Below are 19,916 nucleotides of genomic sequence, written 5' to 3'. Positions count from 1 at the left end.
CACTCCTCTTTGGCATCTACTTCTCAGAAGTAAAGGCCAATGTTAAAGGCTTTTGATTAACCAAGTCTGCAAATGATTGCAAATGTGGAACAATCACTGAATCCCCCTAAGATGAAAACACCCTTCAGGAGATCTAACACAGACAGATGCTTGGTGCCAAAGCCATGGCCTAAAACTTAATACCAAGAAATGCAATTTAGTATCTTTTCAGAAATCAGCTATCCCAGGGAGTTACATCATCAATAAACCACCCCTAAAGGTTGATCCATTGGTGAGGGGATCTAGGAACTCATGTTGATAGTAACCTAGAATTTTACCAACATGTGTCCAAGATAGTAAGAAAATCTTTTGATGTTGTTCAACAGATAAGCAAGGGAATGGCATCTATGTCCAGAGAGGTCATCATACCATTGTACTCAGCCCTCATCAAACCTATCATAGAGTATAATGCCAGTAATTTTATGTACCTGACCAGACATATGTAACAGATAGAATGTCCACGAAGTTCCTTACAAAAAGAAAAAAGGGCGTTACCATAATGTTCTATGCTGATTGCCTCAAAGGCCTGTCTGTTTACTCAGTATCATATAGACTTCTGAGAGGTAATCTTTGCCTAGCATACAAGGTATCCCTGTTTTGATGAACCCTTTTGCACATCCGCAAAACAAACAGCATCAGAACTACTAGATTAAAACACCTAAATTTTGCTTGAGGCATACTTAGGACATGTTGGAAAGGCAGATATATTTATCAGAGAATTCTCAATCTTTGGAATAGGGTCCCCCCATCCATGTGAAGCAGAGGTCGTCCCTATCCCTATTTAAGTGCAACTTGGACCAGAGGATAGGTAATCAGAAATTTACCCCTGGTCTGGTGCCTATGTTTCTGATGGACAGAGGAAGTCAGTAAATCACCCCTATATAAATCAAATTTGTGGGTCACATTTTGGTTGCACAGCAAAGCATATAAGGGCTTTTGTGGCTGTTAGCCTAGTATACACCTATAAATGCCACCCTCTTGCAGTTAGTGGCATGTGAGTGGTCTTTATTGGTATAGACTTGGGCACCATCACAACACCATCTAGCACGTGCCTTCCACAACTCCTGGCTTTCCCAAGATTAGAAGTTTCAAAATGAACAATTATCTTCCTTGGAGCTCTGTGAGCACCTTGTACCCAGGTAGTGTTCTCTCCCAATTAAAATTTACTTAACTGGAAACATCGTTCTTTCAGCTAGGAGCTGTACTACAAACTACTTCTGTTCGTTCAGGGACTTAATCTCATGTTCTCGCACTGACATCTGTCCTGTTGGTCCCTAAGTACTTTCTCCATTAGAGCTAGTCTTACCTTGACAGCCTCACCTCACAGCTGCACCTTCTCGTTTCCTCCAAAGTGCCCTGATCATGCCCACATGGTTGCTAAGAACTGAGTCAATGTATTTTGCTTTCTGTTGAGAGTCTTACATATTTTTTCTGTGGAAGAGTTTGTGTGTTTTCTCTCTTCTAGGGCATCACTTGAGGTACTCTGCTTAATGTCGCTGCCATTGTCAAGAGTGGGAGACATCTCTAAGCCCAGGGTGAAAAGCTGGCCAAACATACTTAATAGACTAGAGAACAATCATACAGTAAGTGACAGTAAAACAGTGCAATTGCAGTAATGCTTTGGCTACATTGTAAATCCAACATATCCATCAACAATACGTACAAAGGTTTCAAACCATTTGAGAAATTTGAGTTAAATAAATTAAGAGATGTGAAAAGGAGGAAAGGGTGTTAGTGGCTGAGTTACACTGGAAGAGTTAAAGTAGAGTTAACTGATCTGATCTGAGGGTCAATGTATGTATAGTCTATATTTTATTTTATATTATTATTATTATTATTATGTTACCATGTACACCTGCAATTATAAACACATTTCTTCTCTGTTTCATAGATGTTTAGTTTAAAAGGCACTATAGATTTATATGTATATGTATAATCTGTGTTGCTTTGGTTTGTGTTGTGTCTAAAAAGGGTCCTGTACCAGCATGCCATCCCAATTAACAAATTTCAAATAAAAAAAAATCAGTTTAGCCTTATGTGATATGAATAACACAGCAATCCTGGTGAACAAAATCTAAATAAAGCAAAAATAAAAAAAATCTTTGAACTCCTTTATGCAAATACAACCAGTGGTAAAGGAAACACTTCCTCCATTGAACTAACGCTAAACTGCCAATAACAGCAGATAGCATGACATATACCTAACCTGACATAGTCCATGAATAGGCTTCCCTATTCATTGGGGATATTATGAGTCATTCAGGGTTGATGGGTATTGTGGCTGATTTTTTTCAATGGTTTTCTTGGCTGTAAGATCAGTAAGAATCTGTGAAGCAATGGACCTAGGGTTTCCACCTTTTCAAATGCCCAAAGTGGGACAATTGTGGTACAAACATCAGATTTTGCAGGCCAAAACATACCCATGACCAGTACAAAAGACAGAACTTCACTTTTTTGCCTAAATAAAAGCTCATTCTTGTAGCATTTTAGTTGCTTATTCTGATTGTGATAACATTTAGGTGTATCAGATACAGAATAACTGTTTTATGAAACTATTACATAAAATATAGGAAATAATTTTGTCCTAAAATCTCAGGACATTGGCCATTTTTACAAATTGACCTATGTACACATGCATGAGGTACGACGATGTTCTGTTAAGCTATACAACAGAGGTTTTATGGCATTTGTACAGGTGAAATGTCCTTGCATGCCGATGCTGCTGTCCTCTGGTTATGCCTGGGTCTATTAAATCAGCCACGTGCTGTCAGTAAAGTGCATAAACAAACAACACTATGCTGTTAACAGTTAATGAATAACGCTACAGAAAACAAACTGGAGTGGTAAAGACAACACACTATATAACATTTTATTAACATTAACAAATAGATTTTATAATCGGGAAGCAATTGGTACTGCTGTGAAAACATCTGGTTCTTATAACATGTAAGTACCAATTGGCTTGGACTTGAATACATTTTTCTATTAAACTAATATTGTTAGTTGAACAAAAATAGATCTGAAAGAAGGAAACTGAAGTATATAGAGGAGTGCTGAATTACAAAGCTATGTGAAATCTCACTTTAGTACATTTTTACAGACGTTCAAGGTCTGATACATGGATTGATGTTATTTTAGCAAGCCTTCTAGCTCTGTCTGTCCCTCCAGGTCCTGCAGCTGGGTACAGTGAGTTGGTTCCATTTGCGAACACAGATTTAAATGTAAGGCGCCCTTTTGCAATTTCCCCCAGACACACCCTTGCATATTCAGCCATTGCTGGTGTTCGTCCAGGTGGTGCTTGTCGAGGTTTGACGGGAATGGCAGGGTTTGCAGGCACCGCCTCAGCAATATGTGTAACTGCAATAAGTTCCACAGCAGCTTCCTTCTGCTGCTCTGTGAAATCACTCCAGATATTATTATCGACATCCTTCAGTTTTGTAACCAAACTACCTAACAATTTGTCGGCAATAACCCTCTCATTTACTGCTGAACTGGATGTCAAACCACGTATTATGGCATTATATGTCGCTGCTCTACCTGACTTGCCATAAACGACAATCTGTCCTTTTCCCCTAGATGCTGATCCAAGTTGAACTTCTCGCTCTTCCCCAGCAAGTGGAAACTTGACTACATACCTCAAAGGAAATGCCTCAAGAAAGTGACTCAGAATTTTAAAATACTCTGCTGCATTGTGATCTTTAAATGTATCTTTTGGCACAACTACAGTGTCGTTTGCATGATTTGTCTTCCAAGACAACAATTGTGTTCTGTAGCTGTAACTGCTCCCTGAAGATGACTGACCTGCAGTATTGGAATTTGATATTCTGTGTAGTGGATTCTTCTTGCGGTTAGTTTGCTTTCCACGTGGAGAACGTCGTGACCTCCTCTTTATGCCAGGCACACCGCGTTTCTTGTTACTGTGAAATAAAGGAAAGTCCTTGTTCCCATCAGCTTTCAGGGAGCTGTACTGCTCAATGAGGTCACGCAGAGCTCTGACGTCATCGGCACCACTTTCCCTGCTGAGGTCACCCAACGTACCCACCTTACCAACATCCTGTTGAATCACACCAAGTGACTTCGCTCCATATGCAAGGCCATAGATCGCCATCAGAAACAGTACAAGGTACCCTTCCATTGTTTACTGTCAGCTCGGTATCACATCAGCAAATGCAATGTAATCTACAGATTAAAACAAAAATCAAGTTATAACAAACAATCAGCTAAAGTGTATCACAAACTAATAGTGAGTTAATTTTTAGATTTAAAGAACCTAACAATTTAGTCTACATTGATGAATATATATATACCTGAACTAAGACCTCTACCAAACTGTGCATGTTAACTACATCTACATTTTGAAATTAAACTAATTACAGACTCTGAACATCCCAAAGACATGCAGTAGGTGGATGGACACATTAAATTGGCCCTAGGTGTGAGTGTGTGTGTGTGCCTTCTGTGGAAGGTTGGGCGCCAGGCTGGCAACTCGACACTGTAAAATTCCCCTGCCAATCATGAGCAGACAGGTGATCCGCTGTGGTGACCCCTAACCGGGAAAAAGCCAGAAGAAGAAGACAGACTCTGAATGGGGTCTCTTTTTCTCTCTCTTTTTCATGCTTGCCATCTCTTTTCTCCTCTGAATTTTTTAAATGAAATAAATTATATACAAAAAAAAAAAAGATTGACTGGTAGCTACATCATAGCTCTCAACCTCCTTTTTCCAAAATAAGGAACACTAGCCCTCATAATCTGTGACAAATGGGCAAAATGTGGAACACCTACTAACAGCTTACTAACAACTTCAACTAGGAAGGTCATATGATGGCTAAAATATGCTGCCTTTACTTATAAAAAAGTTATTTTAATGAATTAATATGATTCATTTCTATTTAGCCATGGCTAGCAGTTAAAAAATTCCTAACACTGAATGTGACACAGACCCTTTCAATGTGGAACTTCGAGGAACATACACTTTTTAAGACCCCAAATGAGGTACATTCCTCATAATGAGGTACACTTGAGAGCTATGAGCTACATGCATTTGAAAAATTATGTAACTCTTTAAAATAAATGACAGACTCCAAAGTGCAAAATGGAGCATGCTTTTTCTGATTAAATTTCATTGATTACTGATAAATAAAAGTGATGTCTAGTCATTGTACATTTAGGCACACAGACACAAAAATACACACACATATATATATATATATATATATATATATATATATATATATATATATATAGAGCTAGACATATTTATTTATTTATTTTACATTTGTTTACCAAGCTGGTCCAACAGGGATAGTGCCCATTCTCAGTGGAGGCCCAGGGAGAAAAGTTCCAGCCTAAGCTTACATACAAAATCATAACCTGTAGTAATAGAAATTATAGACAAAAAATGAGTTTCAATACATTTACAGGATAAAAATGTAAAAACAAAAATATATATACATAGTAATATACACTAGATATACATAGATAGAAAGAGAGAGATTTCTTTCTTTCCATCTATGTATATCTATAAATCTATATCTAGCTATATGTTATATATCTATCTCTGTATATTTCTGTGTGCGTGTGTGTGTGTGTGTGTGTGTGTGTGTGTGTGTGTGTGTGTGTGTGCGTGTGTGTGTGTGTGTGTGTGTGTGTGTGTGTGTGTGTGTGTGTGTGTGTGTGTGTGTGTATCTAAAGCAACCGTTTCTTTCCCAGTGAAAACAGAGTGGAATTAATGGAGAAAAGTGAGGTAAATGTAGCATCAGGAGACCTTGAGACCCCAATATTAGAGGAGATAAATGCAGAAGAGCTGAAAGATGGAGATGGCATGCAGTGCCGCCTTGTTAAATCCTGGAGCTCCATCCCACTAGCAATATGTCAAGAACCCTCCCTAAAATCATTTAAAACTCAACTGAAGTCCTACTTATTCAGTTGGCAGCTCTGTACATGTGATCTTCCTGGATAATCACCAAACCATTCCTGTCACCACTTTTTTATGTATCCAGACATAATACAGCTGCTTCTTCACAATCTATAACTGTCTGACCATTATCCCCCCCTCTCCACTACTATCTCTATTTCCCTTTTACGTGGATCTCCTTAACACTCCTTCATAATTTGTAACCGTCTTCATCCTGTAATTACTTCACTGTCTCCTACTCGATATCTGTTTACAACTGATTCCAGTTGAAAGTAACTAGAATTTATGTATGAGTGCACAAAGTCAGCAAGGTGTTAGATGAAAGAAATCTGTGGACAGGGGCCTGGAAGTAAGAGTTACAGTGAAAGCAGAGGATGGTAAAGTACGGCATGTGTCAAAGGGGAAGGTTAGGTATTGGGGAAACAAAGTGAATGAGCTACAGAAAGCTGAGCAAGTACAGGATGGTATTTATTTATTGTGTTTGTTTAATGGGAAAGTCCTACTGAGCACAAGTTTCATTTTCAGCAGAGGCTGTAGAAGAAATGTTCCATTTTACAGAATTAGTTATACATGATTTACATAATAAATATAAATACACAGACTAGTAATGATATGACATTTAATCAAAAATAGTAAATGTACATACATAAAATAGTTATGATACAATGGTGAATGAAAACATGACAGGTAAAACAAGAATACATAATGGCATAGCATGTTGAGGTAAGAGCTCATGGACAAGGGTTGATTTGCCAATTCCAGTGTTTCTATTTTACTTTCGTTTTTGTGGTACTTAAACCCAGCATTTGTGTGGGTTTGTGCTTGTTTGCAATACAAAACAAAATGGAGCCAACAGACTGTAGCATTGAATATATATTCCAAAATTAGCTCAAAAGCATAGTATAAAAATTAATAAAGAAGGGACCAAACAGACCAGTTTCAGCTGTAAGATTTACAAAGCCTTTATCAGTTCAGTAGAGATAAAAACGTGTTCTCCTTTTATATAGCCAGTAGGTGAGGCTCTGATTTAATTAATTAATTAACAGTCCTAATTAAAGTTACTCATTAAGTCCTGGTGACAACAGACCTCCCAATTTAATAATCCATTTGTTTTCCTTACTATTCAAAATCTGATGCCACCCTGCTTTGTTTGCCCTTTGTCCAATAATTCTGTCACAGTAAAATTAAAGGATGCATTTGTGTGTACCTCAGTGTGCTTGTATAAGGCATTGGTAATCTTCTTGTACCTGATGTCACTATAATGCTCAGAAATTCTAAATTTGAGTGGGCTGGATGTTTGTCCCACATAAAATGCAGAACAGGTACAGGTAGCCAAATAGATCTCCCAGTCCGTCCGACAATTAGCAAGAAAGAAAATATCAAATACTTGGCCAGCATTTTTACTACTAAACTGGCTTGTTTTCATTACTTTTCTGCAGTGGGTACAATGACCAAAGGGAAAACATCATTTAAGCTGGTGCCCCATGAGAGTTGTTTTTATGGAATCACCCTTACATCTCCATCCGTGTTTATAATGACTTAGATAAGACCCCAGGTTCCTACCTCTACTAAAAGAAAAATGAGGAAAAGAAATGGATTATTAAATTGGGAGGTTTGTTTTCATCAGGGCTTAATGAGTACCTTTAATTAGGACTGTTAATTAATTCATTAAATCAAGTAATCTCCGTGGTATCCCCGAAGTCTCAAAACAACCCACAACTGGTCTGTGTACTTAATAAAGGATAATAAAGGATTTTTGACTGGAAACAGACTGCCTGCCTTGCTTGGATTACTTTTGAATACTTAGTAATGCTGTACAATTATATATTTTCTATTATTACTTTTTGTTTTGTTTTGACTTAAGACGAGTTTACATTCGCTACTTCTACTACTAGTGTCTGATCTGATTAATATACAGTGATTAACTAGAAATATATGGACTGAAAATCTTCCACACAGAGAAGTTTCTTACACTGTTTTGTTTTTTTTTTAATTCATTAAATCAGAGCCTCACCTAGTAGTTATATAAAAGGAGAACACGTTTTTATCTCTTTACTGCACTGATGAAGGCTTTGTAAATCTTACAGCTGAAACCGGTCTGTTTGGTCTCATTTTTATTATGTTTATGTTATGATTGTGCTAATTTTGGAATATATATTGAATGCTACAGTCTGGTGGCTCCCTTTTGTTTTGTGTTGCTACCAGGTCTTTTTGGAGCCGTGCAGTTGCAGTACTTGCAGGGGCTGCTTTACTTACAGTTTTTGTGTCTGTTTGCCCATTGTGTACTGCTGCTGTGCTGTTTTAACCCCTTGTGAGGTAGCTCAGTTGCAGCAATCCTGTGAATGAGGCCCTCACCTGCAGCTACTGTACTGATTTTATCCAGCCCTACTCAGACCTATAGGTAATCTCCTCAGATAGTACCCACTCTACTATCCCTGACCACTCTTCCACACATTTTGATAACCATGGACGGACAATTTCCTGTGGTTTCTCCTGCTAGCCTGGTTGATATGGGCATCCTGAGACAGTGTAGCAACTGCCTTATGTACACAAACAACCCTCTACTACTACCACCTAGGAACACAATATGTGAGAGATGCTATCACATTAAGAACCTAGAATCCTTGCTGTCTCAGTCACAAGCCAGTACATCTGGCACAGAGAAAGTTGTCTGCACAAACAGTACGAACACCACACCTCTAACACCACCAACATCTTTTCAACACACTCCTACATATGCGGGGGTTCTCAACAAAAGAATAACTAAACAAAAGAGACCTCCAAAGCAAAAACACATACGCACATCACAACCCACAACACCAAGCATCACACATAGTGCACACATCTGTGTGTCACAGCCTCTAAGGCCCAACCACAAACCAAACTTACTAGTCATTGGCGACTCTATTGCGATACGCGCAGATGTGCACCTCACCAGGCTAGACAAGGAGAAAGTCACAGTAAGTTGCTTGTCAGGTGCTCAAATCTACCATATCATGCATGCACTCAAGTCTCTCAACAACAGGTACTGTTATGACTCTCTCATAGTCCACCTTGGTGTGAATGACTTGAGATATACCTCTCTGGACTATATGAAGAGAGACATGATTGAGCTAGCTGAATATGTGTGCCAGGCAGGTATGTCCCTAGCCATAAGCAGCATCCTATCATCACCGAGAATGATACCTCAATACAAACAGAAAATGATAGACTTTAACAATTGGCTTAGTTTCTGGTGTCATTCCAAGGGGATCCAGTACTGGACAGCCTGGGAGGACATGCTTGACAGACCATGATGCTTTGTCAGAGATGGCCTTCATCTGTCTCCCCTGGGCTTTAGGCTTCTAGCAAAAGCACTTGCCTCCCCCCATAGTACCTTTTTTAGGCAAAGTCATGGGCACAAAATTACCAAGATGAAAAATTCTTATAAACAAAATTTAAAGGTCATGCTGCTAAATTCTAGGAGTCTTAGGATGAAACTGCATTAATTGCAACCATTCCTTGCCATGGAGGATGCTGACATTTGTGCACTCACTGAAACCTGGTTCAACGCTGTGAAGAGCACCCCAGCCTTACCAGGTTACTCATCCTACCATACTTTTAGATCCCAAATGGAGGACTACAAAGCCAAAGGAGGTGAATATTCAATATTTATCAAAGACGTACACACCTCCTGGGTGGTCAAATGGTATGATGCATAGGAGACACTCCAAGTGCAGTTAACTGTTGACAAAACACCTATTCAAATCATACCTAGCTACAGACTCCCAACCATGACTCAGGACACTCACTCCACCTATCTGGACTTACTTGAATCTATCAAAATTCAACCTCCTACCCTGATCCTAAGTGACTTTAACTACCCAACCATAGAGTGGAAGACCTATTCTAGCCCAAACATGAATGCCCAGAGGTTCCTCGACTTTGTCAATGGCAATGCATTGGATCAGCTGGTAGACACCCCTATGAGAGGTGAAAATATCCTGGACCTGGTCCTAACCAACAAGAACAGCCACTGTAGCACTCCTACAATGTCATCCTCCTTGCTAAGATCTGAGCATAAAGTGATCACGTTTGAAGTCACCATCTCCCCTGGCCCACACTTGTCAGAGGCAAAAGAAAAAACATTTCCAAAGCTGACTACAGTCTCCTCAGAGCAGGTATAAGCAGCTTCACAGCCACTATCCCTTCAGTTGGAACTAGCACTAATGTCCAAGCCTCACCAAAAAACTATATGAGCACCTACATAGCTGTATGGACACAGCAATACCTGACAGGACCAAATCATCTTCAAGGAAGAGTAAACCTGTCTGGTGGACAGCAGCAATAAACAAACTCTATAATAGAAGGAAAAATTGCTGTCCAGGGCCAAGAAGGAGCAGGTGCCAAGTTGGAAGCAATCTCTCCTTTGTCTGAACAAGGAAATAAGGTCACTGGTGAAATCCTCTAAGGCTAGTTTCAAGTCCAAATTGGCCACATCCTCCAAGGACAATCACAAGGCCTTCTTCACATATGTCCACAATCTCAAAGGCACCACCCAAATCTGCTCTGAACTGGTGGTCAATAACACCACATACACAAATGCCATAGATATAGCCAACCTGCTGGCAGACAGGTTCAGTGAAAACTTCACCCCCTGTCCCTCCCATCAGTAAACCAGGACATCCCCAGTGCCTGCCCCCCTCCCCTCATCACCAGGGAGCAGGTCCTTAATTCCCTCTCAAAGGGAAAAAATACAGTCTCCATGGGACCTGATAACATCCCTGGCTGTATCCTACATGAACTTAGGCATGAGCTCTCAGCTCCATTAGACAACCTATTCAGCAAAAGCCTGAGTACCGGCTTCATCCCAGCTGAATGGAGGACAGTCACCGTCATCCCTCTACACAAAGGTAGAGCATCCACTGACCCAGGCAATTATAGGCCCATCAGTCTAACTAGCCTGATCTGCAAGGTCATGGAACGCATTATCATGGACCTTATAAGCAAGGACATTGGCAACTTCCAAATGCTTGACCCCACACATTTTTTTTTTGTCAAAGGGAGATCTCGCCTGTTAAACTTGGTCAACTTGTTTGAAACAGTCACCAAAGCCATGGATGAGAGGAAGACAGTGCACACCACCTATCTTGACTTAGCCAAAGCCTTTGACACTATTTCCCACTCGGGCATAATAGATAAATTCTCCCAGCTAGGCATCAACCCGTATGTTACCAGATGGGTAGCTAACTGGCTCACTGATAGAACCCACTCAGCCAAAGTAGGGGAAGCCCCCTTTAGTAATAGACCTGTAATGAGCGTTGTACCCCAAGGATCAGTCTTGGGGCCTCTACTGTTTGGAATATACTTTTCTAAGGTACAAGCCAAAACCAGTGGTCTGTGGCTGACCAAGTTTGCAGATGACTGCAAGCTGCATGATGTATTAAATTCCTCTAGTGATGTGAACATCCTCCAAGATGGCCTTACCCAACATAATGATTGGTGCCAGAAGCATGACCTCAAACTTAATGCCAAGAAATGCATCATTATCCCCTTTGTGGAAAATGCCATCCCCAGTAATTATCACATTAATAACAATGTACTAAGCATGCAATCAGTCATGAGAGACTTGGGCACCCAGGTTGATAGCAACCTGACTTTTGACCACCACATTGCCTCCATTGTACAGAAGGCTTTCTACATGGCCCACCTCATAAATAAGGATATTTCATACAGGAACAAGGAGGTCATAACATCCCTGTACTCCTCCCTTATCAGACCCATTATTGAGTACAATGCCACCTACGGCATGTACCTTGCCAAGCACATGCAGCAGTTGGAGAGACTGCAGAGGTTCCTGAACAGGAAAATCCAGGGTCTGAAACACCTATCCTACACAGATAGGATAAAGGCTCTGCCCCTCTACTCAGTCTCATACAGACTGCTCAGAGGTGACCTGTGTCTGGCATACAAGGCCATTTCATTTCAGACCCAGCCTTGATGGAGTTGCTGCATATCCATAAGACAAACTCCACTCATGCAACCTGCATGCAAGGCCTTAACCTGGTCTGTGAAATTAATAGAACTTGTTTGCGGGATAGATTTGTGTCCCAAAGACTCCCCCATCTGTAGAATAGACTCTCTCTCCATGTCAAGCAGACTATCTCTCTAGCACTCTTTAAGAGGAACTTGGACAACTGGATGGGAAACAGAAAATACACTCCTAGGATCCCACCTGTGTCCTTGCTGGATGGGGGAAACAGATGCTGACTTTGAGGGAAGAACAGCAAAATTCATGGCTGAGCTTATAAAGTCCTCTGGGCCAATAGCCTAGTATCATCCTATGAACCTATGAACAGCAAAATATTAGCTAATATCAAGCTTATAAGAGCCTAAATACTTTCAAATGGAATCAGCTGAAAATAGCTATTGAGTAGGAGACAGTGAAGTAATTACAGGATGGAGACAGTTACAGATTATGAAGGAGTATTGAGGAGGTCCAGGTAAAAGGGAGACAGAGATAGTAGTGGAGAGGGGGGAAATGATGTTCAGACAGTTAGAGATTTTGAAGAAGTAGTTGTATTATGGCCAGTTACATAAAACAGTGGTGACAGGAATGGTTTGGAGATTATCCAGGAACATCACATGTACTGAGCTGGCAACTATTTAAGTAGGGCTTTAGTTGAGTTTTAAATGATTTTAGCGAGAATTCTTGTCATACTGCTAGTGGGATGGAGTTCCAGGATTTATCAAGATGTTTGTTGAGTAGTGATTTGTCAGCAGAATTATTGGGCTTGGATACAGCTATTTTTCTGGTAAGCATAGTGGCCTGGAAGGGTCATATATTTGCATGTTATGGATCTGTGGAAGTTATAAGTAGGTTAGGTAATGTGGGAATTCCAGCCACTGTAATTCCATTGGGGGCATAGTCATGAGTTCTATTTGGCAGGTTGTCATTGAATCATGCTATTTTGTAGCAAAATTGCTCAAGTTTGTTTAGTAAGGTCACTTGGATGTTGTTCAGGATGGGTGCAGACTACATTAGAGTAGATAAGATGAGACAAGACATCTATCTTGCCTGGATCTGTGAGTTCACTAGGGTACAGTAATTTCTCTTAGATAAAATTGGGAATATAGTGAAGTATAGCTTAGATGTTTTATGTATTTATCTGAGATTGTCCTGCAATATTGTTTTAAATATTTCCTGCGATTTTGAACTCTGAAGTTACTGTGATGATTTACTGAGTATTTTCGTATTCTTTTATTATTTATTATTAAATATATTTAAACCTATCATTGTGGCTGATATTTGTGAGGCATATTTAAGCTCTTAAAGTACTTGCATATCTATTTAGTGACACTGTGCAGGCCACTCCTAATAGCCTTGCTCTTGTCAAACTACCATTTGGATTAATAGTAACATTACACAGTAGGATTGGACACCCTTTGCTAAGGGCCTTAAAGTAGCTGATAAGTTGGCTGGTGACAGTGAAAACTACTTTGTAGTCTGGGCAAAGGGGATATAGCTAGTAAACCTGTGCCAGCTTTTTCCAGGAGTGTGTGTGTGTTTGAAAATCAAATTTCAAAGAGTGTCTGTGTCAGGTACTTGGGCAGAGACACAAAGCACTGGTTGGACAGAGAGGGTGCTGGAGGTCTTGGCTTGGCCACTCAGCTGAGATCTCAACTTTATAGCTGTGCCAGTGGGGAATCTTACTGGGGATCTGGAGAAAGAGAGAGAAAAACAGCCCCAGACTGACAGTGTTTTTTCTGTGTGTGTGTGTGTGTGTGTGTGTGTGTGTGTGTGTGTGTGTGTGTGTGTGTGTGTGTGTGTGTGTGTGTGTGTGTGTGTGTGTGTGTGTACTTTTCATTGTCACAGTATGTATGTCCCCCACTGTTGCCAGTTGTGAGGATTGAGGCTCTTTGATTACTGGGCCAGTGTTGAGGCATCACACTGTGTAACAAAGGTAAATGAAGGTTAATTATCTGTGAACTGAGGGAGGAGTTAGGATCTAAATCTTATATTTAAGGAGTAAAATAGAACATTTCAAGACTTTTCTGGAAATGCTGAGCCAGACTATCCCAGAACTTACTGTGAGGGGAAAGGTAAGATTGCTTTTGCTTTCTTGTTTTTTGTATTACTTTATTGCCTTCTTCTATTTTGTCAATTGTGATATTTTTATTTACACTGTGTATTATTTGTATTCTAATTTTAATTGCATATATAAAATAGGAAAGAGACCACAGCTGTCTGTCTTCTGAATCACATAGAAATTATGTTTTCCTACCCTGTCACTGTTGTGTTTTTAAACTCAAGTGTCTTTCTGGTTGCCTGCCCCTTACATTAATTTGACCACATATCTCCTTCCTGCCTTCACCCCTTTCATTGGTTGTTGTGAGTAAGCACAGAATTATCATTTCTGAAACACTCCCCTTCAACTATTTAAATTTATTGGACATCCCTCTGTATTCCATTGAACCAGAATACAAAGTGCCCACCTCCTTCCAATCTATCTTGCTATTTTAAAATTAGTGGCTCTCCACTTATATACCTAAGGTTTAGTTACACCCTCTTTCATATCTTACTGCTTAGTGAACACTGCAACACTTAGGATATTAACCCATTTTCCATTTTACCTTTAAGATATGCAACATCTATTCCAAGACTACCATTTATCAGAGAGACCACATTCTTTTTCTCAGTAGTCATCCTGGAATTAGTGCTTCTGTTTTGCTCATGATGACAAAAGGAACACATGGACATTATTTCCTGGAAAAAATGAAAACACAATACCAGCTACCTGATAAAGAAGGAGGCTCTTCTTGTGTGTAATTATATTATTAAAGTAGATTGTTTCATAGCCATGGTGATCTAGCTCAGCTTTGTTCTTCATCATTATTTCCTGGAGACTGCTGATAACTGGAAAGCCTAATAACTGCTTCATAGGTGCCATCTTGGAGTCTGTGCTTATGTTTTGCTCCTGGTGAGAGAAGGAGCAGAGTGCATTGATTCCTGACTGTTTCAGTTTGGGCAGTGAGTGTAAGTGCTTGATGTTCCTGATTGGTCTGGTTGTTATTCAAGACATCTACTAGGAAAAGGCTACAACAGGCATATAGACCCATGCATCACCTGGGACAAGACTGTGGATCACCAAGCAGGCTGTGGCCATCTTTTCATCTTGGGATTGGTGCTAATATTTTGCGTCTGATGAGAGAACAAGCACAGGAGTATTTTATCCCAACAGAGTGATGCTGTGGTGAGACCAACATTAGTAGTAGCCAGGCAGTAGCCATTCATGCGACTCCCCTCTTTTCATCATTCTTGACAAGCTAATTCTTTGTTTTCAGTAAGTACTGCTTGATTTATTTCTAACTTCAGAATATCTATGTAAATACTTCATCCATAAATCATCAGATTCTACTTATTAGTTTCCCCTCAAGTGTTTGGCAGTACCCTGTATAGATACAGACACCCTGAGTGACATTTTCCCTGTAAAAGCACAAATGCTCACAGGACAACTAGTTTGCAGTGACAAGCACTGCCCCCAGAGTTGCAAACCGGATACTACTGACATTGCTTTATATTCTCACTCCAACTGTCTAATCAATAAAAAAGGGTCTGTTGCCATGGATATGGACTTTCCCACTATCTCTGTTACCAGCTCGGTGGATGTGGCCATCCTGAGGCAATGTAGAAATTGCCTTGTATTTACTGACAACCAGTTTATTCTCAAGCAAACTGATATGGTATGTGAGAGATGTATTTACCTAGTGTCACTAGAGGCAAAGCTCTCACACAAAGTACTCCTAATGTCAATAACGTTGTAAGTAGTACATACTCTGCACCCATCACACGCAATTCAAAGCAGACATATAGACCCACATATGCTGAGGCACTTACATGTAACCTTCCTAAACCACAAAGACCTCTTACATGGAGTACACATAACAAATACCCTCTGTAGACCCAAATGCACTCTTTCAAAACAACACCCACAGCAATATATACATCCACATCTCATGGAGCCTCTTCTTCTAAGCCCAGAAGGCAAGCCACCATACAATCCAAAATTCTGGTCATCATGAGACACACTGATGTCCCTCTCAGCAGGCTGAGTAAGGAGAAAGTCATGCTCAATTGCTTATCAGGGGCTAGGTTCCACCACACTATGCATGCACTCAGGTCATTGGACTACAAGTACCAGTATGACTCAGTCATAGTCCATGTGGGTGTGGATGACCTGAGATGTGCCTCCCTAGACTATATGAAAAGAGACATCATGGAGGTCTCAGAATATGTGTACCAGGTTGGTATGAGCCTAGCACTGAGCAGCATTTTACCTTCTCCAAAGATGATGCCAGAATATGAGCAAAAGGTTTAATAATTGGTTTATCTTCTGGTGTCATTCTAGGGGTGTGCAATATTTGTCAGCATGGAAGGAGAGAGTCAACAGACCACACTGCTTTGCCAGTGGTGGTCTGCACTGCTCCCCTCTAGGCTTTTGGATATTAGCTAAAACATTGTCTTCCCCTATAGTGCCTTTTTAGGCACTATAAATCCTTATGTCATCAAGTGGATAGCCAACTGGCTCACAGACAGCACACAGGAAGTTAGAATTGGGGAGTACCTCTCTACTAAGAGGCCAGTCACAAGTGGAGTCACTCAGGGATCAGCTCCTTTTTGATATTTATTTCTCTGAAGTCAAGCCGAATGTTAATGTCCTCTAGCTAACTAAATTTGCATATGAATGGAAGTTAGGAGCTTACATTGACCCCTACACTGACACAAAAGTTCTCCTGGAAAAGCTGACAGACAAACAATGCTGTCAGAGCCATGGACTAAAACTAAATGCCAAGAAATGCATAATGGCATCCTTCGGGAAGTCATCCACCCCTGATAACTATAATATTGACAACACATCCCTTAGAACTGATCCAGTACTCAGGGACTTAGGGACACACTGACAGTAACTTGGCATTTTACCATCACATGGAATGAATCAACCATTCACCCTGGGGATCACTTCTGTAGCACTGCTTAATGGGGCCACAAGAAAATAATTTTTTTTGAGTGGCGAAAGCCAGGGAACCCTTTTGGCTAGGCTTACATAGGCCCCAGGGCAAATAGCCTATTGCCTACCTATGAACCTATGACTACAGTAGTGAGGAATTCATTCTGTGTTGCACAACTTATAAACAAAGGCATGACATATAGGTCCAAGGAAGTCATTGTTTCACTGTATTTGGCATTCATCAGACCTACCACTGAGCAGAATGCCCCATTTAGCACGTACCTAACCAGACATATCCAACAACTGGAACATCGACAGAGGTTCATTACTAAATGAATACAGGATGCAGTGGCGGATCCAGGGTTTTACAAAGGGGGGGGCGCAGTCTAGAAAGTCGACAAGTGAGGTGGGGAGGCAGGAAAGCAAAACACTGGGGAAGGGGGATGTGGAAGGATCACCTTAAGATATTGTATCAGCATGTGTGAAAACACAGCAACATACAGTCATTTGCAAAACATTACATTGGGGGTGGTGGGTCGAGTGAGCACAACGGTTAAGGTTTTCACCTCAGACACAAAGTATTGGGTTTGATTCTGATCTCAGCTTATTAGCTAGCCTTATAATTACCATTCATGACAGTTAGCCTAATATTCTCGTATGATGTGAACCTGGTGTGGTTGTGTTAGTGGAGGTACATAACTCCTATCCAGCACACATCATATTAACAAACATTACCAGTTGTTTCAAGACATACCTAGAGGATATGTTTGGTTGCCCACATGAAGTAGTTCTTTTATATGGCATACCTGACATAAGCATTATGATAACATAGCAAAGAATCCCAGTGAAGGTGATATCACCCCAAGACCCATAGCAAATGTAAGAAATTTAAGTAAACAATGATTTATGTGAAACCAGCAAAGTTAATTTATGTAAATAATTTTGTGTGTGCAAGTGAAGTTCAGTTAGTTAAAGAACATTGCAAGTTAAGGAAATATACATTTTATGAAAAAATTCCTAAAAAACAGTCAGTTAAATTATATGCAATGTATAAAACCAAATTTAAGTACTGTAGCATTTCCCAAAAGACAGTAACACAAATCTACTTTGTCTGGCCAGCCTAATATGCAAAGCCATGGAAAGCCTTATTAGGAAACAGCAACCCTCCGAATACTGTTTCCATTTTAGTTTGGATTTGTCAAGGGCAGGTCATGCTTACCAAATCTAATGTACTTTTTTGCAAAGGTCACCAATGCAATATAGGAAAGCAAAATGGTACACATTGCATACCTTGACCTAGCTAAAGCTTTTGACACAATCCCCCACTCAGGCATTGTAGAACAGCTAAATAAACTAGAAATAAACTATGGTCACCTACTGGATTGCCACATGGCTCACAGATGAGATGCAAGAAAGCAAAATTGACAAAGTTACCTCCAGAAAGATATGAGCTACTGGTGGAGTCCCAAGGGTTCTGTGCTGGGGCCTCTCCTGTTTAACATCTACTTTTCTGAAGTAAAAGCCAATACCAAAGGGCTCTGAATGACTAAGTTTGCACATGACTACAAGTTAGGAGCAGTCACTGAACCCCAAATTACACAGCCATCCTACTGGACGGTTTGACCCAAACAACTGGTGCCACAATAATGGACCAAAATGAAATGCCAGTAAATGCATTATTGTATCCTTTGGAAGTCATCTACCTCAGGAAAACAACTATGATGACAATAAGACCTTAAGAATAGACTTGTCTGGGTTTTCTGAACTTATCTGGACAGTGACCTAAATTTTGACCAGTATGTCTACTTATGTAAGAAAGTGCTTCTATATTAAACAGCTTAAAGAAATGGGTTATGTCTAGATCTAGGATGTCACTGCCCTCCTTTACTCAGCACTCCTTAGGCCAGTCATTGAGCATAATGCCCCTTTGGCCTGTATCTGTCCAGACACATGCAACTGGAATGCCCACAAAGAAGCCTTACTAAAAGGATACTAGGGCTAAACAATATGTCCTACACAGACTAAAGTCTGCCATTTGTTTTCTTCCACTGACTGCCTCCCATAGCTCTCAACCCCTCATCTCCAAAATATAGAACATAATGTGACAATATGGAGCAAGAGGCAAACATTTACTAACAGCCTCATCCAGGATGCTCATAGCATAAGTATGAGAAAACAGTTATTTTATTTAACAATTTCCTGTTTTAACATGATTCAGTATTGTATACCATGGCAACAGCTAACACTCACAAACTGAAGAACATTCCTCATAATGAGATACCGTCAAGAGCTATGCTGCCTTTCCATCCCCAGACAGACCGCCACGTCTGTGATAACCAAACAGACTGTTTCTACTCACATATATAAAATTGTTGGTTTGAACAGCTGCAACATTCAAATACTCATATATAAAATTGTTGGTTTGAACAGCTGCAACATTCAAATACTCCTTGAAAGCCACTGATTTTAATGTGTTGTCAAATGTAAATAAACCCCCTCTCTACAGTTTGAGTTGGCATCAGACTGACCATATGTACACTAACACAGCCTTTAGAATCCTAAACATGGAAAAAATGCAAACAGTGAAAATGCATGCCAACACATATCCACTTATCCCAACATCTTTCTAAGTTTAAAAAAGTGATAATATTTCCCCGATTTCTGGGCCTTTGTTCTCCCATTTTAGATTTTGCACACACAGAAATATTTCAAGTGTGGGAAATAATGCCATTCTAGCCTGCCAATATTCCAACATAGTTCTCATAAATTACAGACTGTTCTTAAAAATATCTAAACTAGTACTTGCTTTAATGTAATATGGTAATCTCTCATGCATCAGTTCCTCTCTTAGAGAAGCAATTAGTACATTTTTCATTCCTAGAGAATTTTCTAAATAGGTTCTGATGTTTCACTACTACTTTTTGATAATCCTAAATATTCCCAGAGGTAGTCTCTAAATGCCTTATATACCTGAA

The 19,916-nt window shown here is 40.0% G+C and overlaps 1 protein-coding gene across 1 annotated transcript in view; it reads right to left on the bottom strand.

Annotated features, from left to right (window-relative positions):
• Positions 1 to 2,888: 2,888 nt before the first annotated feature.
• Positions 2,889 to 19,916, bottom strand: part of LOC122798678 — a 274,138-nt gene continuing 257,110 nt past the window's right edge. The window contains exon 2 of the mRNA XM_044067771.1: positions 2,889 to 4,218. Coding sequence (XP_043923706.1) covers positions 3,134 to 4,174 — 1,041 coding nt within the window. The 5' untranslated portion in view covers positions 4,175 to 4,218 and the 3' untranslated portion in view covers positions 2,889 to 3,133. The remainder of the gene's footprint in view (positions 4,219 to 19,916) is intronic.

This window comes from Protopterus annectens, chromosome 3.part1, assembly GCF_019279795.1.
Source record: "Protopterus annectens isolate FY-2018-M chromosome 3.part1, PAN1.0, whole genome shotgun sequence".
NCBI lineage: Eukaryota > Metazoa > Chordata > Ceratodontiformes > Protopteridae > Protopterus > Protopterus annectens.
The sequence above is the reverse complement of the archived record's forward strand: the minus strand, read 5'-3'. Positions and strand labels throughout refer to the sequence as shown.